We start from the raw sequence: 22967 nt of genomic DNA, 5'->3' as shown, positions 1-22967 counted from the left end.
CCCACGCTGCCCCGTGAGGGATGACAAGGCAGTGAGGAGGCCTTCACAGGAAGGGGCTGCTAATACTACTCAGTTTCCTTCATCACTCACTGGGGATGTGCGGATCAGGAATCCGTATCTGAGCCTGGGGTATGGTCTGTCCGGGAAGCGAGGCTGTGGGTCTCCATGATGCTAAAGACTGATGGAAGAGAGGCAGAGAGAGCAGCCCAGAGCAAAGGAAGTACACAGGACTCAGACGCAGTGCCCTCGCCCTCCACGGGACTCAGACACAGCAGTGCCCTCGCCCTCCCAGGTAAACCCAGGGAGGCGGGTTTTGGCCTCTTCACACCAAGCAGCCCTGTGCATTGCAGTGAGCGAGTGAAGTTACTCCAGCCTGGTCTCTGTGACAACTTTGGTGACAACGGTGTAGTGAAGGTGATGGGCTGGAGTCCCACTGATGGGGGGTGTGGGTGTGGGGTGCAAGACAGCTAGGGGATTGCTGCCTGGGCTCTGACACACCAAATCACATGCCGATGACTTGAATAGGCCCAGGCCAAGTGAGACCCTGGGAGCTCGTGTGCGGGGGTGGGGGTTGGTGGGGGTGGGGGGCTGGTGGGGGTGGGGAAGTCCTCAACCTTGTAAGGATTCAGGGAGCCGGGGAGGAAAGGGCTGCCTGGGCTGTGCCTCCTGGCACCTAGTTTCCTGGTGAATGACCTTGCTGGGACAGTTTCACACCTGCGGCCAGGAATCTATATGGGGGGAGGGGAGAGGTTGATTCAAGAGGAAGTCCAGGTCCTGTCTAAGTAGTTTCCTTCCCAAGGAGGGCTCCCTGGGCCAGTACCTCTTCCCTTAGGCCCGGCCCTGAGGTGCCAACCCTGATCTTGCCTGTGGCCGCTCCAAGCGCAGAGTGCTGCTGAGGCTGCCCACTGCAGTGCGGCTGTGAGCCATGAGGCACAGCTGCTCCGCACAAGCAGGAACTTTCTCCTTTACCCTGTGGCAAAGGGGCAGGGAAGGGTGGCCAATGGACAGAACAGCTCTTGGATCTGGGGAGTCAGGTGCGCCCAGGGTGTGAAGTTGGTGACAGTGGGGGGGAGTCCAGTGGCTCAGCTCCTGGTCAGTGTAGTCTGCAGCCCGAGGACGCCTCCTTGCGAGCCCTCGTCTTCAGCTTCCTCAGCCCACCGTGGCCGGGGTCCACTGTTAGGCCAGTCTGGATGGCCGTCCAGGCCTCCTCATAGCGCTGTTCCTCTAGACACTGCTGCCCATGGATCAGGAACACGTTGGCTGTGGTGGCCCTGCCTGGTTGCTCCGACAGGCTGCTTTGAGCCTGGGCCGGCGCCAGGGCCAAGGCCTGGGTGAAGGCCCCTGCAGCTCCACCGTTATCCCCCAGGCTCAGCAGCAGGCGACCCCGGGAGCAGAAATCTTCTGTCCTCTCTGGCAGGTCACTGTCGCCCTCCTGCAGCACACGGTCCAGGTCCCTGAGTGCCCGGTCATAGTCCCGCAGCTGAGTCAGGCAGGCCGTTCGGAGACGCAGGTGATGAGGACTGTTGCCACCGGCCAGGATGGCCAAAGAACAGTAGCCCAGGGCCCGCCCCGGATGTCCTAAATCCAAGAGGTTGCTTGCTTCCTTGGCAGCGGCCTGCGCAGGGGACACAGGGAAAGAGCACGGAGTTAGCGTCACTGCGCAGTCAGCCTCCGCTGGTGTCTAGTCCCCTCCCTGTGCAGAAGACCCACACATTTCTGAGGGCCTGGTCATGGGTACGGGTGGGGGCCCTAGGTAAAGGACTCCTGTGACTAGGGCTGCCCCTGGCTCAGCATGCCTGCCTCTGCTTGGTCCTCGGGAAGCCCTGTTTCTTGAGGAGAGGCAAGTCTGGACCCAAAGTTGCTAAATGTCTTTACCTCCTCTTCCCTGACCCTTGCCACTGTGAGCCCAGGCATCTTCATAAACTCGCTAGACTCCTGCAAAAAGCCTCAACAGTACCTAAGGCGGGCCTTTGAGTGTCCTCCTCTCCCTCTTTTAACTGCACCGGGCTTCACAGCATACAACACCCCTTAACGATAAATCTTTGGGAGGAGGGGAAGCTCAGAGCATCCCAGGGGATGCTACACACCACAGGTAGCAAACACCACGTGTCAGTTGGTTAGGTCAGATGTTTTTGCTAGGAGGGCTGAATGGTTCTGGGGCCTAGAGGGAGGGGGCTGGCTTTTCCTCACGGGGTGCAGTGCCATCTCCCCGCACTAGACTGAAGGCTCCCAGGCAGGCGCTGAGGCTCGCACAAGGGCACCTGCTCTTCTTGTTCTCTTTTGTGTGACCCTGCCAAGAACCTCTTGCCCTCCGGGCTGCATGGTCCATGTGGTTGCCAGGTACAGGCAGAAGAGACTCAAACGCCATAGCATGCTCTAAGCCCCGCCCCGCCCAGCTCGGGGAGGGGCACCAGCCGTGCAGGCGCAGTACTGAAGGACTGCTCTTGGCTGGGAGAGACCGCAGCGTGGCAGGAAGCTAGGAAAGGCCACTTCCGGGCTGGCTCTGTCGCGGGCAACCAAAAGCTGCCTTGCCAGCCCCAGCCCCTGCAGTAGAAGACCCCTAGGCCTTGGGATTTCCCCAGTGTTTTGCCCTAGTCTCCATTCTCTGCTTGAACTCCAGGACGCACCCCGCCCCGCCCCTCCCGCCCCCCTCCCCGACCAGAGATCTCAGGATTCCCAGTCCTACAACTTAGGAATTCCCCTCCTGACCCTTTTTAGAACTTCAGGATCCCACGCCCCACCCCTGTCCAGTTTTGGGACTCTCAGTTCAAGTCCTGCCAGCACCATCGCAGCCCTTGTCCCCTTACCAACCCTGCTGTTACGGGCCACTCTCTGATACGCCATTTTCCATCTCATTTGACCCGCAGAACTCGTTGCAATGCAGAGGGGAGGCATTCGGAGGGACACTTGCCCCAAGTCACCTCTTGACCTGGGTCCCTCAGACCCCAAGGCTTGGATTTGTGGACCCTCTCCCGGTCTCCCCAGCCTGATCTGAGTCCTGAGCCTTGTACCAGGATGAGGTGCCCCAGGCCAAGTCACCGGTGGTGTGCATGCACAAGCCGAGAATCAGGGGTACTGTTTCCAGAGATTGTACCTGGTCACCTAACCCAACGTAAGGAAGCAAGCCAGCAGCAAAGGGAAGAGCTGCCTGGTGTGTGTGTGTGTGTGTGTGTGTGTGTGTGTGTGTGTGTGTGTGTGTGTGTAGCTATGACGTTTGTGGTACTGGGGCAAGGCTTGTGGGGTGCTGCATACCTGCATGAGACTCTGCTGTTCTGGGGGTTCAAGGAGAAGCAGCAGGAAACTGAGGTCCTGAGTGTCTGTCTCTGCCAGGCGCTGCAAGTCACGGGCAGCAGCTGACACCTGCCCCATTTTAAGCTGGAGCAGGCCTCGCCGGGCCTGGGCAGCCTCTGATGATGGGGTGAGGTGTAGAGCTTCCTGCAAGTGGGTACCAGCCTCCTGATACTTGCCTGTGGGGACCAGGAGAGGATGGTCAGTGAGTGTGGTTGTGGCTGGGGCCAAAGCATGCCCAGGATGGAGGACAATCTAGCCCTAGGGAACCCCTCTGGTCTCCCCTACTCTGTCTTGTCTGGGGTCCAGTTGATGGTTGCAGACTTAGCCCCAGTAGGAGCAGAGCTGCGAGGTGGGGGGGGGGCAGTCCCCTGAAGTCTTTGGAGAGAGCTTCCCTTCAAACAAGGAGTGACCGGGAGACCCGCATGGCACATGTGGATGTACAGGGGTGTCTTCCTTCTGCCAGCAGAGGGATGAGACTTAAAAACCCAGAGAGTAAAGCCTGGTGTGGTGGCGCATGCCTTTAATCCCAGCACTCGGGAGGCAGAGGCAGGAGGATCTTTGTGAGTTTGAGGCCAGCCTGGTCTACAGAGTGAGTTCCAGGACAGCCAAGGCTACACGGAGAAACCGTGTCTCGAAAAAATCAAACCAAACAAGCAAGAAAAAAAATCCAAAGAGTTGCCATTCCACAGGCCCCACAGTGTGGTAGGTCACAAACAAAACAAAAACAAAGCAATATGAACAAAAAACAAAACAAAACAGGGAGTTGCCACTCCACGGGGTTGTCGGTCACAGGATTTGGAGCCTTAGAGACCATAGTCTCTTTCTCCATAGAGAAGGACACTAGAATCAGAGTATGGGACAAAGCCGCATGTCCTCTGCTCTCACACACACGCACCCAGCCCTGTGAGGATGTCTGTGAGAAGCAGGCGCCAACTGGGCTGTGCAGCGTTGATTCTAATCAGTGCTTCCGCCATGGCAAGGAGGCCCTGGGTGTCCTCCTCCCTGAGGAGGGCTCCAGCATCCAGCCATTGCTTCAGGAGGACCCGGCAGTGGGTATGGAGGCCATGTGTAAGGGTCAACTGAACTTCTGGCTTCAGAGAGTGGATCTCAGGGATCACAGTGCCTGGGTCCAGCTTCAGGGCAGAGACCATGTCATCCACAGCTTCCTGAAAGGAAGGAGCCTGTGAGGCAGAGCGGGGGTGGGGGGGTGGGGGAGTGGGGTGGGGGGACAGCCCTCACTCCCATCAGGCCTTTCTTTCCTCAAGTTCTCTCCTTGGAGTCTCAGAGGGTCTGTCCCACCCAGCTTCCCAGCTTCCCTGCTCTGACTATCCATAGCCCGCCTACCTCCAGCATTCCCTGAAGAATTAGTTAAGATCCACTCGTTGCCCCAAGGGCTTGCATACCTATCCATGAAGAGTGAGGCAGGGGTAGCATGAGAGGTAGGATTACCCAAAAGTGGATCTCTGGGAATGTGACTCTTGCTCCCTGCAAGTGCTTGTGGGAGAAGAACGTGGAGCCCTCATGTGCACCCTGATGGCCGGAAGGCCTGACCTTGCTCACCCTCCTTCAGTGGAAGAGGAAGGTAGCATCCTGGTCTCCCTTACTCCTGTTTGTCCAGCCCCAGGTGGCCAGCTGCAGCTGGCCAGCCCAGGTCGGGGTGGGTGGGCTGGCACCTGCAGCTGGCCAGCCCAGGTGTGTGTGTGGGGATGGGTTGGCATCTATAGCTGGCCAGCCCGTGTGTGTGTGTGTGTGTGTGTGTGTGTGTGTGTGTGTGTGTATGGGCCGGCACCTGCAGCTGGTCAGCCTAGGTGTGTGTGTGGGGGTATGGGCTGGCACCTGCAGCTGGCCAGCCCAGGTGTGTGTGTGTGGATGGACTGGCACCTGCAGCTGGCCAGCCCAGGTGTGTGTGGAAGGTATGGGCTGGCACCTGCAGCTGGCCAGCCTAGGTGTGTGTGGGGGGGGGATGGGCTGGCAGCTGGCCAGCCCAGGTGTGTGTGTGGGGATGGGTTGGCACCTGCAGCTGGCCAGCCCAGGTGTGTGTGGGGGGATGGGCTGGCACCTGCAGCTGGCCAGCCCAGGTGTGTGTGTGTGTGGGGATGGGTTGGCACCTGCAGCTGGCCAGCCCAGGTGTGTGTGGGGGGATGGGCTAGCACCTGCAGCTGGCCAGCCCAGGTGTGTGTGGGAGGTATGGGCTGGCACCTGCAGCTGGCCAGCCCAGGTGTGTGTGGGGGGATGGGTTGGCACCTGCAGCTGGCCAGCCCAGGTGTGTGTGTGTGGATGGACTGGCACCTGCAGCTGGCCAGCCCAGGTGTGTGTGGAAGGTATGGGCTGGCACCTGCAGCTGGCCAGCCTAGGTGTGTGTGTGTGGGGATGGGCTGGCAGCTGGCCAGCCCAGGTGTGTGTGTGGGGATGGGTTGGCACCTGCAGCTGGCCAGCCCAGGTGTGTGTGGGGGGATGGGCTGGCACCTGCAGCTGGCCAGCCCAGGTGTGTGTGTGTGGGGATGGGTTGGCACCTGCAGCTGGCCAGCCCAGGTGTGTGTGGGGGGATGGGCTAGCACCTGCAGCTGGCCAGCCCAGGTGTGTGTGGGAGGTATGGGCTGGCACCTGCAGCTGGCCAGCCCAGGTGTGTGTGGGGGAATGGGTTGGCACCTGCAGCTGGCCAGCCCAGGTGTGTGTGGGGGGATGGGTTGGCACCTGAAGCTGGCCAGCCCAGGTGTGTGTGGGGGTATGGGCTGGCACCTGCGGCTGGCCAGCCCAGGTGTAGGGGTGGGGGTATGGGCTGGCACCTGCAGCTGGCCAGCCTAGGTGTGTGTGTGTGGATGGGCTGGCACCTGCAGCTGGCCAGCCCAGGTGTGTGTGGAAGGTATGGGCTGGCACCTGCAGCTGGCCAGCCTAGGTGTGTGTGTGGGGGGATGGGCTGGCAGCTAGCCAGCCCAGGTGTGTGTGTGGGGATGGGTTGGCACCTGCAGCTGGCCAGCCCAGGTGTGTGTGGGGGGATGGGCTGGCACCTGCAGCTGGCCAGCCCAGGTGTGTGTGTGTGGGGATGGGTTGGCACCTGCAGCTGGCCAGCCCAGGTGTGTGTGGGGGGATGGGCTAGCACCTGCAGCTGGCCAGCCCAGGTGTGTGTGGGAGGTATGGGCTGGCACCTGCAGCTGGCCAGCCCAGGTGTGTGTGGGGGAATGGGTTGGCACCTGCAGCTGGCCAGCCCAGGTGTGTGTGGGGGGATGGGTTGGCACCTGAAGCTGGCCAGCCCAGGTGTGTGTGGGGGTATGGGCTGGCACCTGCGGCTGGCCAGCCCAGGTGTAGGGGTGGGGGTATAGGCTGGCACCTGCAGCTGGCCAGCCTAGGTGTGTGTGTGTGTATGGGCTGGCACCTGCAGCTGGCCAGCCCAGGTGTGTGTGGAAGGTATGGGCTGGCACCTGCAGCTGGCCAGCCTAGGTGTGTGTGTGGGGGGATGGGCTGGCAGCTGGCCAGCCCAGGTGTGTGTGTGGGGATGGGTTGGCACCTGCAGCTGGCCAGCCCAGGTGTGTGTGTGGGGATGGGTTGGCACCTGAAGCTGGCCAGCCCAGGTGTGTGTGTGGGGATGGGTTGGCACCTGAAGCTGGCCAGCCCAGGTGTGTGTGGGGGTATGGGCTGGCACCTGCGGCTGGCCAGCCCAGGTGTAGGGGTGGGGGTATGGGCTGGCACCTGCAGCTGGCCCAGGGCCAGATGCACAAGGGCTCGTCCACACAGAGCTTGCACGTTCCTTGGTTCCTCCCGGAGCATAGAGTTGAAGTCAAATATGGCGGTCTTCTTCTGACCCAGGAGCCCATAACAGCGGGCTCGGACGAGGAGGGACTCACTGGCTTCACTTCCTGAAGAAAGAAAGTGTGGTCAGAATGCAGATCACACATGTCCAGGGTCTCATCTAGTGTCCAACCTAGGCAGGCACAGGGAAATGAAGTCCATCCCGAGGTCCATCCATTCCACCGGGGCACCAAGGCCAAGCCAGGATGTTAGGGTGCCTGGCCACATGGCGGAGAAGCCCCACCAGGAGGGGTGGGGCCTGGGAGGACTGGCAGGTGGTTGGCATGCTTAGGAAGGTCTATGCCTCTGTTTTGGGGGAGGGAGTAGCCAGGGGTTGAGTAGGACATGTTCCTTAGGCCAGGGTAAAGAAAGGAAGCACCTGGTAGTGTGTGAGGCTCGGGGTGGGCAGCAATTCCCAGTGAGTTCTGGGAGGTGGGGCCCTTCCCCAAACAGAATGCCTCTACCATAGCCCCTCTGTACATCTGTCTAGTGTCTCACAGAGGGAGCCACATGCTTCACTCTGCCGGCCACTTGGGGGCCTGACCTTTCCCGCCCACTGGTGACCTGCAGCAATCAATTCACTCACCACTCCCCTTCCATCTCCCACGGCCTCTCTTCTGCTTACTCTGAGGAGCAAGCAGTGGGGAGGTGCCACTACAAGCCATTAAGAAGCCACCATGATCTGAAGGAAGGTTACCCTACTTCCACCCCTGGCTCTGCCAAGCTCTAGGGACTTGCACTTGCACCATGGCACCTGAGCACTGCACTCTGGTACACTCAGAGAAGGCCTGCTGCAACCCAGATGGGATGGCTTGGCTAGGGGTCCAGGCCAGGTATGCCACCACTGTGAAGGGCTCAGGGAAGCCAAGGTCTGGCCTATGCCTCAGAGTGGAGTGTGCAGGGGACAGCAGCCCAGGAGCAGGCGGGGTGGGGGTGGGGTGCTCAGCTCGTCCCGGCCCTTCTCAGGCCAGGGCATTTGGTACTAGTTGCTCCTGGTAAACGGCCCCATCTTGTCCACACCGTGGAGGCTGCGTGGCACAGGCTAGTGTGGAGCAAGCCCGTCCTCAGAGTCCATGTCCCCCTACCTGCAGCAAAGATGGCCAAGGAGAGGTAGGCGATGGCTTCCCTCGTGTGGACCTCACTGTCTGGCCCACCTGGCCTTGCCCGCAGTATGCTTAACGCACGCGTGTGGCAGTGGTCTTGCAGCAGCTGCAGGTCCTCCCGATGGAAGATGTCCAGGGCGTGCTGGAGACAGGTCGTGTCCCCAGACTGAGCTACCTTCTTCACTAGCTGTAGGGGCAAGGGCAGAGCCATCACATCTCTCTCCCTTCCGTGCCCTATCCAGCACTTGCCGCCATTAGTAGAGCCTGGCAGGGGCAGGGGGAGGCTCTGTTTTTGAGCACTGGAAGGTTCTCCATGAATTGCAGCCCCGGCTGATTATGCTTTGGAGGTATGTTTGTCCCCACCCACATGCTTCCTCCAGAGCGGGGAGCGAGGAAACGCTCTGTAGTAACGAAAGCCCACCCTGCAGACAGCAGGGTGGGGTGGAGCTCTCCTTTCCCTGAGCCTTGGCCTCCTCTTCTGTCTTGAGGGTGGAGACCCCACCCTAATATGCTGGCCCAGCGAAGGCTTGAACAACACGCTTGAGCGACGGCTCTTCCAGACAGCAAGTGGCAGACAGGGACTCGGGAGCGTGTCATCCTAAAGCCAACCAGGCTCTAGGTGTCCTCAGGCAGACAGAGCTCCTCCCTCCATTACTCCGCAAGGGGAGACACAACTCTGTTTCCCATGGGCCTGGTGCAGACCCTGTCCCTGGCTGAGAAGGATTGGTTGGTTCCAGGGTGGTCTTTCTGCCCAGGGGGCCAGGGTTCCAGCCAGGTCAGAGAAGAGTGAAGAGGCCTATGGTCCCTTGGCCCAGACTTCGAGGCCCGAGAGACCCAGAACATGACCCATGGATTTTGGTACAAAACAGAAAGCCCAAAACACCCCAGCCAGGTCTTAAACGCCTCCGCCATTCCCAGAGCAGAGGGCTCTCAGAGGCCGGCAAGCACAGGCCGAGGGCCTTGTAAAACTCGTGCTTCTCTCCTAGGCAGAGTTACATTCAAAACCCATTTTATCTGGGAGGGTTGAGTAGGAGCTCAGCCTGTAAACAACTGGCTCTTGGCCACTTTTTTGTTTGTTTTTGTTTTTCGAGACAGGGTTTCTCTGTGCAGCCTTGGCTGTCCTGGACTGGCTTTGTAGACTAGGCTGGCCTTGAACGAACAGCGATCCACCTGCCTCTGCCTCCCGAGTGCTGGGATTAAAGGCGTGTGCCACCATGCCTGGCTTCGGCCACTTTTCATTATACCACAGCCAGAGGAAATATAGGAAGCACCTACTGTAAGTGGGCACCTCCCAGGTCCTGGCACCATCTTAGCCAATTCCCTTGGCCACTGACAAGAGCAGGCACAGCTGCGGAGGCCGAGTGAAGGCTCACCGCAGGTGGTGGAGTGGGATTTAGCCAGGACTGTCTATCCCAAAGTCTAGGCTGTAGGGAGCAAACCTGGAGCCACAGGATGCATGGTGTCCCCTGTAGAGCTGTGGCCGTTCCAACTGCAGCAGCCCGCATGGGCCTGCTCACCTGGTTGGCATCATAACAGAAGCCTCTCCGCAGTTGAAGCAGGGCCAGCCGCACCAGCACAGGGGCTGCCTGGGGTCTCCGCGACAGGGCCACCAGCAGGGACTTGTGAGCATCATCCAGGCGGCCCAGTCGGTACAGGGCGTCAGCCGCCAAGAGGCAGGAAGTCTCATCCTCAGCATCCAGCTCCATTAACATCGTGGCCAGCTGGTACACACCATGGGCATCCCTGTGGGGACAGTGGTCCAGTGTGGGTGGGACAGGCCTTTTCCTGCATCTCCCATCCCCTCCATTGCTTAAGAGGCCTCACCTCAGGTGGATCATTTCCCCCTCCATGCCCATAGTTTGGGTCGCCCCTTTCCCTCTGGGCAGCAGAAGGAGGACCTCACCACCGCTCTCCAGATCCCTAGCCTGCCCTTCCTTCACTCTCTCCCCTGCTCTTTTCACCACTCCATGGGGCAGGGGCTATACAGAAGTAGGGACCTACTGGGGGGGTGGTGGTGCACGCCTTTAATCCCAGCACTCGGGAGACAAAGGCAGGAGGATCGCTGTGAGTTCGAGGCCAGGCTGGTGTACAAAGTGAGTCTAGGACAGCCAAGGCTAACACAGAGAGGCCCTGTCTCAAAAAACAAAACAAACAAACAAACATGAGGAACAGACCCTGACTCAGTTTCCTTTTTTTTTTTTTTTTTTTTTTTTTTTGGTTTTTTGAGACAGGGTTTTTCTGTGTAGCCTTGGTCATCCTGGACTCACTTTGTAGACCAGGCTGGCCTGGAACTTACAGCGATCTACCTGCCTCTGCCTCCTGAGTGCTGGGATTAAAGGCGTGCGCCACCACGCCCGGCTCCAGTTTCCTTTTTTATAAACACAAGAACTGACGGTTCAGCTTTGCTAGGCTCAGCACGAAAAAGCCTAACCATGACAGCAATTCACACCAGGGCTGAGGAAGCTCATGGGGGAGGTGTGGGGTGTGGACTGACAGTGGTGGGTGCGGGTTAGGCAGCTGGAGGGGCACTCACCGGGCAGCAGGGATGTCTGGGAGAGCAGAGTGGGCAGCATTCGAAACCAAAGACCCTTCCCTGGAGCGGCCCACTGAGCCAGAGCTACGCCTGTTCCCCTTTTTAGACATGGTGTAGCCAGGCGCGGTGGCGCACGCCTTTAATCCCAGCACTCGGGAGGCAGAGGCAGGCGGATCGCTGTGAGTTCGAGGCCAGCCTGGCCTACAAAGGGAGTCCAGGACAGCTAAGGCTACACAGAGAAACCCTGTCTCGAAAAACAAAAAAACAAAAAACAAACAAACAAACAAAAACCCTCAACATCTACTGAGGTGGGACACAACGCTCCCTAACCTTTCGGTTTTGACTTTTGTTTGTTTGTTTTGCGTTTTTGAGAAACAAAGTCTCACTTTGTATGTAGCCCAGGCTGGCCTGACATTCACTATGTAGCTCAGGCTGGCCTCATGGCTGGCCTCATGGCTACCCTCCTGCATCAATCCCCAAGTGCTGGGGTTGCAGGTGTGAGGCGCTGCCCTCAGCTTGTTCCTAAAACTAAGGGGAGGAAGCTAAACAGGGCACCACTCTCTGAGACCCGGGAACCTGAAACCTCAGCCCTGGATTCAGATCTCCACCTTTGCTCAGCGAAACCATCTAGCTGATAACAGCAGTTTTCTTTCAGACACATCCCTCCCTAGCTTTCTCCACCTCCAGCGCGGGGCAGGTTCTCACCCCTCCTGTGCCTGTGGAGATGGGCGGGCTCCCTGCGCAACCTTCCTCACGCAGCCTGGAGAGCGCAATAGCATCCTGCGGCCCTCCTCGCGCAGCACCGTCAGCAGCAGCCCTCGCTGGTTCCAGGGCACGTAGGCTTTGGCGACCAGCAGCGCCTCCTCCGGCCGCAGTCGGCAGGCGGTGACATAGTCCAGCGCGCCCAGGAAGGCGCTGCCCGCCAGCACCCGCAGCAGCCCACGGCCACACAGCGCGCGCACGCAGCCTTCCGCGTGCGGCGACCCGCGCTCCAGCACCGCCTGGAAGTCCGCGCGCGCGCGCCGCGCATCGCCCGCGTGCAGCGCGCAGAGGCCGCGCAGTGCCAGCAGAGGCGCGTGGTCCCCGGCGCGGCCCCCCACCCGCTCCCCCGGACGCCTGGGCCGTAGGAGGCGCTCACACTGCGCGCGAGCCCCCTCCACGTCCCCGGCCAGCAGCAGGCACTCGGCCAGGCGGGTCCCTAGAGCGGATCGCGTCCGTGCGGGTGCCACGCGGAGCAGGACGCGGAGCGCGTGGGTCACGGGAACCAAGAGCTCGCGGTCCGCGTCCTCGCGCAGCTCCCGGCGGCTTCGCACAGCCTCCAGGAAGCGGGCGAAGCCCGTGTCTGTAGCCTCCTGCGCCTGAGCCTGCACGCGTTCGCGGTCCTCAGCGGACAGCAGGGTCTGGAACTGCCTCCGCGCGCCGGAGGGACACTCGCGGAAGGCCTCCTCTAGGTCCAGTAGCGTGTCTCCCGCTGGGCCATTGAGGAAGAAGGCGGCTGCTGCGCGGGTGACCAGCAGGGCTGCCAGGTGCTCACCTGAAGAGAAAAACAGGTGTGGTCCAGCCTTCTCACAGCTCCTTCTGTTAACTCAGTGCATCTACCCAAAGTCTGCTGGTGACCTAGGGCTCCGGAGCCCGTGAGTGATGCCACAGCACCTGTGCCAGCACCACAGCCAGCAGCTCTTGGCGCCACCCAACACTGTTTCCCCAGAGTGGCTCTTGTAGGCATCACCCCTCAAGTCCAAATAGCAGCCTATTTACATTTCTTTCCGCCTTGACTTTCAGTGATGGCCTTTAGTATCTTTTTCAGGGATGTAGCTCCACCCAGCCCACTCTGTGAAACTAGGTTCTGACTCTGACTTTGTAGGGTCACCAGTCTTGGATATCTTTGCTGGCTGCTTCTTGGGACCCAAAGCTTCCTTGTAGCAAACAGACAGCAGAGGGCCCAGGAAGGAGGCGCTCAGCTATCTGAAGCCCGTATCTGAAGATGGGTGGACCTCGTCCTCTGTCTGAGGGTGATGGACACTCCCTAGGTGTGAGGATGGGCGTGGTAAAGCCCACTACCAGATCCCTGAGCTTAGCGAAGTAACAACCAGTTTACGCAGACTGACCGAGAAAGCCATCACCAACAGGGGTCGCTGTCCAGCCCTGCCGGCAGTGAAACGAAAAGTGAGCAGGTCAACTCTGGGGGGGGGGGGGGGCCACCAGCTGTTGACGTCACACCCAGATCTCTACAACCACACACATTAGATTTCCTAACTGTCCCAGTAAGGCTCTACGCATTTTCCTTGTTTTTCATATCGGGTAATCTCTATTTTATTTTAAAATTTGTTGTCTCTTTTTCCATCTCGATGACGATGATTTTTCTTTATTATTTCGCTTCTCAACTGATTTGCCTTTTTTGGGGTGGTGGTGGTAGTTGTGGTGGTGGGCATCAAACCCAGTTCTGTGTTATATTCCATATGGTCCACCACCAAGTTATATTCCATATGGTATTTTAAAAATTGTACACCAGACATTTGAGCAATGCTTTGTAAAGGCTCCGGATTTAGTTATGTTTTTTGTTTTTTTTCAGATGAGGGCGGGATTTTGTCTTAGTAGCCAGTTAAGTTGTCTGGACTCAAACTCCAAATCCTGTCTCTTGCCTTCAGAACCCAATCCTCTTTTTACTTCCACCCGAGTGCTCGGCCGCCCAGCAGTCAGCCGCAGGCTTATAGTGAGACTTTGGACCTCACCACCCCCCCTGAGGCCTTTCCTTCCTCAGGACTTTACTTTCAGCTTCCCTGAACTCTCTGACGTCCCCCCAAGACGCTAAGGCCATGGCTTTCAGTTGTACACATGATTGCAGAGGTGCCCAGAGGAAAACCTCCAAGCTGCAGTCTTACCTCTGTAGCCCCAGCTTTCTGCTTCCAGGCCAGGTTACCACCCAACCTCTCAAGTACTTGCTTTTGGTATTTCATCTAAGTTAGGTAGCTGCTGCCTGTGGGACAGGTGCCCTGTCAGCTTGGTCCATCTTTCCCGGGACCAGGTCGGCTGTTAGCTTTAGCAGTTTTGTTAGCCTGGGACTTCTAAATTGCTAGCCCACTGTTTTAATTTTAATTTTTCTGGGGCTCACTGATTAATTTTCTTTCCAATTGGGTGTGTAGAAAGAAAATATTTTCCATCGTATTAATTTGCATCCATCTTGTTACCACAGTGCCAACTATTTCCTACAGAAAACAGTTTTATTTGCTATCTGTGTTTTCTCTTTGGGGAAAAGGTGTTTTTTTGTTTTTTGTTTTTTGTTTTGCCAATTCCATCCATCCATCCATCCATCCATCCATCCATCCATCTATTTATCTATCTATCTATCATCTTACTGATATGTAGGAATTCCACAAATACTTTGCATACTGATTAATTTCTCTGCCATTGTATATTTTGAAGACATTTTCTTCTCTGAGTATTGTCTTTTCATCTTTTATAGTTGTGAGAAAAAAGCTCTAAAATTTAACTTTATAAAGTGTATTACATTTTTTCACTGTCTGTACTTTTGTATCAAAAGATTTATTTATTTATTATTATTAGTTTGGAGGGGGGACAGGGTTTCTATTTGTAGCCCTGGCTGTCCTGGAACTTGCTCTGTAGACCAGGCTAGCCTCAAACTCATCTGCCTGACCCTGCCTCCCAAGTGCTGGGATTAAAGGTGTGTGTTATCATGTCCGGCCACAAGTCCTACGTGATGCAATGCACTTCTACATATTGCATTGCATCGCTCTGCATCGCATCGCATCGCATCACATTGCATCCCAACACATCCCATCCCATCACATTGCATCCCATCGCATCATCACAGCCAAGACACAGAGCCTCCAGTTCTCTCCAGTCCAGTCCTCCTTGTACGTTGCTGTGTCCTGGTCCCTAGGGACCTGGTGCTCACACACACCCTCCCTCCTTGTCACATCCCAACAGCTTTGTGTGCTCACCCTTGGGTGCCCTGTAAGAACCCTCTGGACAGCTGACCACAGACTGAAATCCACAAAAACCCAGCTAGCTGAAAGAAACTTTTACTCCTTATAACTTGATTATCTTAGGTGTTTTGTTATAGGAAGCAAACTCTGGTGGCGTCGTCAAGCCTTCAAGGCTAACTCTTTAGGTCCCCAACTAACTAGGCCCATAGCCCTGCTGCGAGTGACTCGGTGACACCTTAAGCTCAGTGTTTCACTCTCTCTGCAATGCCTCCTCCCCGGTCTGTCTGAGAGTCTCCATCCAGCTTCCCAGGCTCTTCTCGGTTTCTCAGCCTCCCACCTTCCCAGCACGCACCCTCCAGCCTTTGTCAGCCTCTCCACCGTATCCTCCAGCCTTCCCAGCCTCCATCCGCCCTCCGGGTCCCAGCAGGCCTGGCCTCTCTCTGCCTCCCGGATTACAGTCAGTGTGACTAGTTCAGTCTCAGCTGGGAAAGCCGCCTCCCTTGAGAAGCTGCCTCTCCTGAGATGCCTTCCCTGACTAGCAGCCAGACCTGTGCCTTGCATTTAGAAATCAAGAATTTTGTCTGAGCTTTCTTGGGTCCTTTGTGTTTTCACTGTGGTGTCCCCAGCCCCAGCCCCAGCCCAGCCCCAGCCCCAGCTCTGGTGCCACCACAGGCATGTTTTAGCTGTGGCTGGAGTGGCTGTCACCATGGCTCTTGAATATGACTTGTGATGAACTCTCCTACCTTGCGGTCTACACCCCGTTGAATCAGGCTGAAGGTCCCGGCTGCATGCTGCCAGGCAATCCTCAAACCTGCCTCTGTGAAGCAGGCCTTCAGGTGACATGGCATCCATCCAGCTGCCCCTGGGGTCCAGGGCCTCCAGGAGTCCCCGGCAGTTGGTCTCTTGCTGGCTGGCACTACCTGTGGTCTTCAGGTGTCCTGAGAGGTAGTTGTGGAGGGTGCCAAGCAGCACGGGGAGGTAGGGCTGCTGGTGGCTATGGATGAAGGCCACTGTCCGGTCTGCGCTGGAGGCAAAACTCTGAAGATAGGCAGCTACACCTTCGCTGGCCTGGTCCACGGACAGGACCAAGGCCAGGGCACGCATCAGCTGCAGCTCCAGGGCCTGCTTGGCGTGTGCATCCAACAGGACGTTGCAGCGCTGCACCACCTCCGCGTGGCGCCCGTGGGCCAGCAGGCCAGCCAAAAGGTACAAGACAGTGGCAGGGTGATCTGGGCAGACAGCGCCGAGGAAGGCAGAGGCCAGTGGCCCAGTCAGGGAGACCACCGCCATGCCATCCCAGTGGATAGCAGGGATCTGGCTGTCCCCACGGCACCAGGCCTCCAGGGTGGCCACCACAGGCGCTCCTGGAGCCTCATCCAGGACAGCCCGCACGTGCCGCGTGGCTGAGGGGGCGTGGCAGCTGAAGGCGGCTAGGTAGAAGGCTGTGGCTAAGGGCAGCTCCCCCAGGGCCAGGCGCCTGTCTCCTTCCTGGCAGAGGCAGGCCACGAGCCCCTGAGCTGACGTCATGCCCTCAGTCACTGCTGGCCCATGTCCACTCTTCATGAGCACCTGCGGGAGGGGAGTCACAGTTCCTGTCTGAGGTGTCACGTTCATTTGTGTGGCTGCCCTGGAGCCTGGCCTCAGAGCAACCTCCAAGCTTCTGCCACTAAGTCCTCTGAATCCCTGCAGACTCCACTGGGTGGAACCTGAGGCCTAGCCACTACAGAGGTATTTGTGGCATATTCCCTGGGCAGGCTTCACCAGCTGGGCATGAGTTCTGCTAGGGCCTGTTAGGCTGGGTCTCAAGTTACTCTCATCTCTTGTGCCTCAGTTTCCTCCTGGGTCTAGAGGGATGGGCTCCTGCCTACTTGGGACAGCCTAAGAGGGCCTTAGTATCCAACTGGGGGTGGGGGGAAGCGGGCAGCTGAGTGCTTAAGAGATCAGGAGCCTGGACGGACTCTGGGACTCCTTGCTCTGTCCATCCTCAGGAAGGTAAATAACTGCAGAGTCTCAGAGATCCAACCCACCTGCCCATGCCTGGGTGATGCAGGCTGAGGGCCAAGAGGTGCCTGCCAGTCTGGAGCTGTGTGGGAGCGCTACCGGACAACCCATGGTCAGCTCTGAGTAAGACTCCAGGACTAACCTGCCTCCTAACCATGCCCCCTGCCCCCAGGAACCACTCTTGGCCCTTTATTTCCTGGTCTTCAGCGGAGAGCCCCAATAGATCCTTCCCAACACACATGTGCACAGGTGCCTACCCTCAACGCTCACACGCATGAGCTGAACCAGCCAGGTCTGGCCGTGGAAAGGCTCTGATGACTCAAATTCCTCATTGGGCTGGGCTCAGGAGTGGTGGGTGCAGCTGCTGGCCAGCCCCAGGTTTTCTGGGCCCCTTTAGAGACACTGACTGGCCCAACACTGCAGACCCAGAAGCAGGTGAGGCAGTCTCCAGTTTCCCGGGTTTCCCCGGGAGAGTGTCAACATCCTGAAGCTGCCTGCGTGCTCAGCTGTGCCCTCTAGTGGTCAGACAAGCTCAGGCTGCGTCTCCACTGTAGTACGGAGAGGGGAGGGCTAGGAAGGTAGGCCAGGAGGGCAGAGGCTCAGGAGCATGGAGCTTCAGGGTTTTGGGAGAACTGCCTTATGACTTGTGCTAGTCCTTGCCCAGCACAGTCAGGCTTTGTTTCCTGCATCCCAAAACCCAGTCTTGGCTGCTCCGATGGCTTCTTTACCTCCCGCACCACTCTCACCCTCACTTTACTGCCTGCAGGACCCTGTCTACTTTGGTATCTTGCAGTCTTCTCTCTCCACAGACTGTTTCCTGGGGTTGCCCTGGCTCTGGCAGCCCTGCCGAACCCCTTGGTTGGGGATGTCCAGGTCTAGACTTAGGAGGGGTCGGAGGGTTCAGTTTTAGAAAGAACAAGTAGAGGCTGGGGCCTGAGAATCCCTCCTCCAGGCTCAGTCAGCTGTCCTGCGGGGCATGCTGGGTAACCAGTTTCATATGGCTGCAGAAGGGTCTGTCTGCTTTGGGCAGCCTCTCCCAACTTACCACACCAAGGTGTCCAGGTGTGGGCCAGCATTGGCTCCTCTGGGGACTTTGGGGACTGGATGCGAGACTGCTGGGGGTGGCGGTGGGGGTGGGGTCTCTTCCTGGGGTGTGGCCTACACCCCCCCCCCCATCTGTGGAGGGAGCTGTGATACAGAGGGCCTGGACTCTGGGGCTGGGGTCTGAGGATGTAGTGGTGGTGGTGGGGGGCGGTGGTCAGCAAGCCCTCTTTCTTTTCAGCTCCTTGACATTCACAAAGGCACAGAACTCTTACAATCAGCCATGCTGAGGGCTTATTAAGAAATTTCCTATTATGTTACTTTGATTACTTTCATTTTAATTACCCTAATTAGGCGAGCTCTGTAATGGAGTGGGCTGTCCTGTGGGGCTGTTGGAAGGGCCTGGGGCACACAGGAGCACTGACTATGGCGGTCACATTAGCCCCGATCGGTCCCCTGTGTCCTGCCTGGGTGTATGGAGCCTGAGTGCCTGCAGGCACTGGCCAGATGGGCCGTCTTCTGGTTGGGATTGAGCTGCGACGGCAGCTCCCGTCTGAGGGCACCGGTCCTGGATGCTGGAACTCACCTGTCCGCGCTACCTTCCATACCCTGTGTACATTTCTGATATTGTGGTGGACAAACACTGGCTGCTGGAGCTGGGTGGAGAGACCGAGGCCCTTGGCTCCGAGTTTCAGGAGCTGGACATGGGAACAGATGCACGGCTTCAGTCTCCCTGACCTGAAAGATTTCTGTGTCTGACTATCTGTCTGACTCAATTCTAGCTGGCGGTGATCAGGATTCTGGCCCTGTGCGCTACATGGGACCTGCTGCTTTGTCGGAAATCCAGGGTGTCTGAGCAGGAGTGTCGGCCCTGCTCCACAGTGACACCCCTTAAGCATGCCCATGAAAATAGTTGCACAAGAGGTGTTCTGGTCACATGTCCACTTCTCTTGTTGATAGGTTTGGATCTGTGGCTGTAGCTGGCCCCGGGGGAAGAGTCATCGCAGCTCCCGAGGCTTTGGGCAGGCAGCGTCTGAGCAGGGCCTCGGGATGCCCTTCATTGTAAAGATCTCTGGGCTGGTGACCCGGTCATCTTAGGTGAGCACGGGACAGCGCAGAAGCCGACAAAACTGTCTGAGGCCAGCCTTGTGGGGGTGCGGGTCTGGTAGCTGTGAGTTACTGTTTTGGGACAAAGCTTGGAGGGCCTATAGGGAGTGCTTTCTCGGCTCTCCAGAGGGAGCCTGGGAGCGATTGCTCCCGTAGGACACCTTCACAGACTCCCGGGTGTTCTCCGGAGACAGTGGGTGAGAAAGATCTGGTGCATATCTTCCAGAATCCGTACATCTCTCACACACCCATTCCTGCAACTTGCCCCTCAGATACTGATGTGCCCCCCCCACCCCCCATGGCTCAACCTCAGGGGCTGGGAAAATGTTCCCTGCTCCTGGTGAGGGTCCGAGCCCTTCTGACCCCGAGTGCTGCTGGTGGTGCTGCAGCCAGGGTAGAGGTCTTGGCACAACTCATAGGTGAGTTGGTCAATTTTGTTTGCTCTTCCCAATCTGCCTAAGGGCTTCCCTGGCCAGGCACTTGCCTCAGGGGCCCATTGTGTCTAAGCCAACATGGGTCAGAACAGGTCTGTACCCAGGATCCCCCAAAAGGCAACCTTAGCCTCTCTGGAGTGCTTTTTACTTCCCGCTGCCCTAAGAGCCAGGTACAACACTGGCTAATTCTACCAGCTGGACCCCTGCCCATAGCCACCAGCATCTGCACCCCAAGCATTCAGAGTGCTCTGCCAGGCTGTGAAAGCTACCCTGAGCCTCACAGCCACCGGGGCTTGGGGTACCCTCCCCCAGTCAGGGTTCTGTGTGACCTCACTCAATAAAGAGCCCTTCAGGCTTCAGAAAACTTACTTGGGGCAATCTGGGAGTTACCTGATGGAGTTTCTGCCTGTCTTCCCTGTTGGCAGCGAGCAGGAATTGTAGGCAAATGATGGGTCTCTCCTCTCCTCTCCTCTCCTCTCCTCTCCTCGTCTTCCTCCTCCTCAGTCTAGACCCCGCCTCAGTTGAGCTCAGCTCTTGGCAGATGTACCCAATCCACACCTGCCAGGGAGCTAGCTCCTCTTGTTCCTCGGGGCTCTTGTTCCATCCTGGGATCAATAATGTAGCAGGATGGGGGTGTCCCCGCCTTTTCCAGCCACCTGTGCACCTGCTGCTTCTGGATGCTTCAGTCTCTCCCACAGGGAGTAGAGCCGTGCCTGTGCCTTGGAGGTGGGTGGAAAGCGTTACAGTGCCTGTGTCCCAGCATTTACGGAGGCTGTTCACCTGGGGCTTCCAGGCTCCCTTGGCCGACTGTTCAGCTACAGACACGGTTGCGCCGACGGAGGGGAAGCCATGGCCCTCCATGGCTGCTTTCCTCAGCGGCAGCCCCATCTTCTCAGGGATAACTGTGTTATGAGGCCAAGTGGTGAGCCCAGGCCCTAAAGGGGACACTTGGCTCAGAAGTGTCCTGCCTGAAGACTTGGGCTTCTGGGTACCTGGCCGAAGGAACTGGGCTAGAGTGAGGAGACTTCCTCAGACATGCCTTCTGCGCAACTCTTCCGCTCCCACCCATGTTGCCTCATCGCCACCAAAGGGTAGCACGTGTTCGAGTGCATCCCATCTCACCCCCTGCGTGCCTGCAGCCCATCGGTGCCATGTCTGAGGCACAGCCCACTCACAGAGCCCCACACAGATCCCAACCTCAGGATCTTCTCAGCCATCACGGCACCTGAATTCCTCAGGCCACTCGCAGTAGTCTCTTGTAGGGCCAGAGCCGACCTGGCTCCCCCATAAGCCTGCTCCTACTCCAGAGCCTTTGTATCACAGTCCCCCACAAATATCCACCTGGCTCTGGCTCGGCCATGTGCAGATACATGCCTCTTACAAGCTTTCCCTGGTCCCCTCTGCCACCGTCTGCCTGGGCTCGCTCTGTTGGCTCCTTCCCTGGGATTCTAGCTGAGGGTTGCAAGCACTCAGTGGAGGAGGCCCCGGGTTAGCATCACCTAGCAGGTGCCCAGCGGGCAGCCAGGAAGGAATAAAGCAAGGGACAAGTGTGGGGAGGGAAGGGACACATGAGACTGTACAAGTTCCATCTAAGAGCTTCATGTGCAGGGGGCACCCTGGTCTCCTAAAGTTCAGGCCTGACACATACAGATCTCTCCAAACTCAGCCCCGTAAGCAAACCCTGCCCGCCGTTGCTGGGCACAGTGGGTTCCGGAGCTCTTCCCCTTAACACTAGGAAGTACTCTGGCCCAAGAGCTGCCCAACTGTCTCCTTTACCCCCATTTCTCCCTGAAACTCTGTCGGGGGGGGGCAGGGGTGGAGGAGGGGGCGGGTCCACGGAGAGAGATTGATGGATCGGCTCCAGAGCTGCTCTGCAGTCTGTGTACACAGCCTAGATTGGCTTGAACTAACGAAGTTTATCAACCAGGCCACCAGGAGCCATTAATCACACGGAAAAATAACAGAGGGAAATGACTTTTTCAAAATGCCGTGGGTATAATGATCATCTCGCCCGTTCTGCTAACTGCCGCCATTTGTGTCTGAGATACTTAAGTATGCAAACAGTAATTAACGTGGTAATGAACAGGGGGGCTTGGAGCCTCCCCTCCCCGAGCTCATTTGCATGTTAATTATCATCAGCGACCAGGGAAACAAGTTATAAACAGCCTAATTAGCAGCCGGATCATTTTTACAAGAAATCGCGTGCACTTTGACACTAGGAGCGAGCGTGAGATTAATGACGCCAGGCAGGGCCGCCCCGACTGCTGGGGTGTGTTAGGGCTGTCCTCCCTGTCCTGGCCTTGGTAGTCTGGGTGACAGGGAGTAGTAGAGTGGCTGTGGCTCAGTGTGGAAGTGTCCAGGCCACCCAAAGATAGGGTGAGGGCAGAGGGCAACTGGCGGTGGTGGGGTCCCGGATCCTGTTAAAACAGCGAGGCACCTGCCCTGAAAGCTGGTGCCATAGGCCGGGAGGAGGATAGGCTGTGCTCACGGAGCTGGGAGCTGGGACGGTCCTTACAGGAGCTGTCCAGGGTCCACACTCCATAGGGTTCTTGCTTATGACATCAGAGCTGACTGGACATCACAGGCAGGGGCCCTCTTTACCGGGACTAGCAGGATTTTTGTTGAAGTTTGACTGGGCTGGACACAGCCAGGCCTGGGTAAAGCTTGGCCACAAACGACTAATGTCCATCATTATAAAGTCTAAGGGGTAGTTGTTGTTGTTGTTGTTTTGCCATGAGGAACCCTAAGCCAAACAGGCTGTGCTCATCACCAGAAGCTGCTCTGTGTAACTTAAGGCTCTGGGTGCCAGCCTTGGCCCCGTGAAGGGCCCTTGGAAGTCTGCACTTCCTCTTTTACCTCACAAAGCATCCCAGCCGCCCCAACCCCGCCCTTGTCTTACTTTACTGGGGTTCCTGCTAGGTGCCCCCTCTTTAGAAACCTGTTCTGGCCTAGCTTGTCTTTCCTCAGGCTCTGACCTGTCCACACACTGTTGGCTGTTTCAGCTGCTCTTGACGGCCTCCTTGGCACATCGTAGGCCCAGCGAGGGGTGGGGCGGTACTTCAGCTCCAAGCTGCCTTCTCCCACGAGGGGCTGGTGGATGGTTTCTGGAAGGCTCCTCTTATGACGCTCACATTTTTGAGCCTTGTGGTCTCCCTGAAAGCTTTTCTTCCGTCTCCATGGAGCTAAAGCCCTCAGACAGCACTGGACTGAGCGGGACAGCACCACCTCTGGGGCTGAGCTACGTGTCTATGACCAGGTACCCTCCCCTTCCCCATCACACAGCCTGGAGAGCCCGCCTACTTTCCCCCTCAGTTCCACAGGAGACCCTGGGGGCTCACGTAGGTGTCACCTGGTTAGCAGGGAGACTGTCTCCACCTCCTTGGCTCTTGTTGTGGCTACTGAAGGGCTGCGGTGCCCTCGACTGTTAGAAAAGCCATCGTCCCCTGACATGAAGAATCTCGTGCCAGGGAGCAACCATTTCTCCTTTTCTAGCCACCTAGAAGGTTCTGGCACAAGCCGCTGCTCAGTGCCTCAAAGATCAGATTCTCTGAGGGATGAAGAAGAAAGCAGTTGGCCGTAGTCCCCATCCTTCCGTCCCCCACCCCCGTGCCCTGCCATCCTCCCGTCCCCCCATCTCCTGCCCCGCCCCATGCCCTGCCATCCTCCTGTCCCCCATCTCCTGCCCTGCCCCGTGCCCTGCCATCCTCCTGTCCCCCATGCCCCC

At 57.8% G+C, this 22967-nt stretch overlaps 1 protein-coding gene across 1 annotated transcript; it reads right to left on the bottom strand.

Moving 5' to 3' along the window:
* Positions 1-614: 614 nt before the first annotated feature.
* Positions 615-16187, bottom strand: TTC34 (tetratricopeptide repeat domain 34; the record flags this gene model as incomplete). The annotated part of the gene is made up of 8 exons (XM_084786779.1): positions 615-1615; positions 3253-3467; positions 4187-4457; positions 6979-7145; positions 8163-8367; positions 9698-9923; positions 11419-12247; positions 15404-16187. The coding sequence occupies 8 exons, from the start codon at positions 16185-16187 to the stop codon at positions 1094-1096; spliced, it is 3219 nt and encodes a 1072-aa protein (XP_084642905.1). The 3' UTR covers positions 615-1093.
* Positions 16188-22967: the final 6780 nt, after the last annotated feature.

Source organism: Acomys minous (genome assembly GCF_964271855.1).
Source record: "Acomys minous genome assembly, chromosome: 6".
NCBI lineage: Eukaryota > Metazoa > Chordata > Mammalia > Rodentia > Muridae > Acomys > Acomys minous.
Note: the sequence above shows the minus strand (reverse complement) of the source record. Positions and strands in the feature narration are given on the sequence as shown.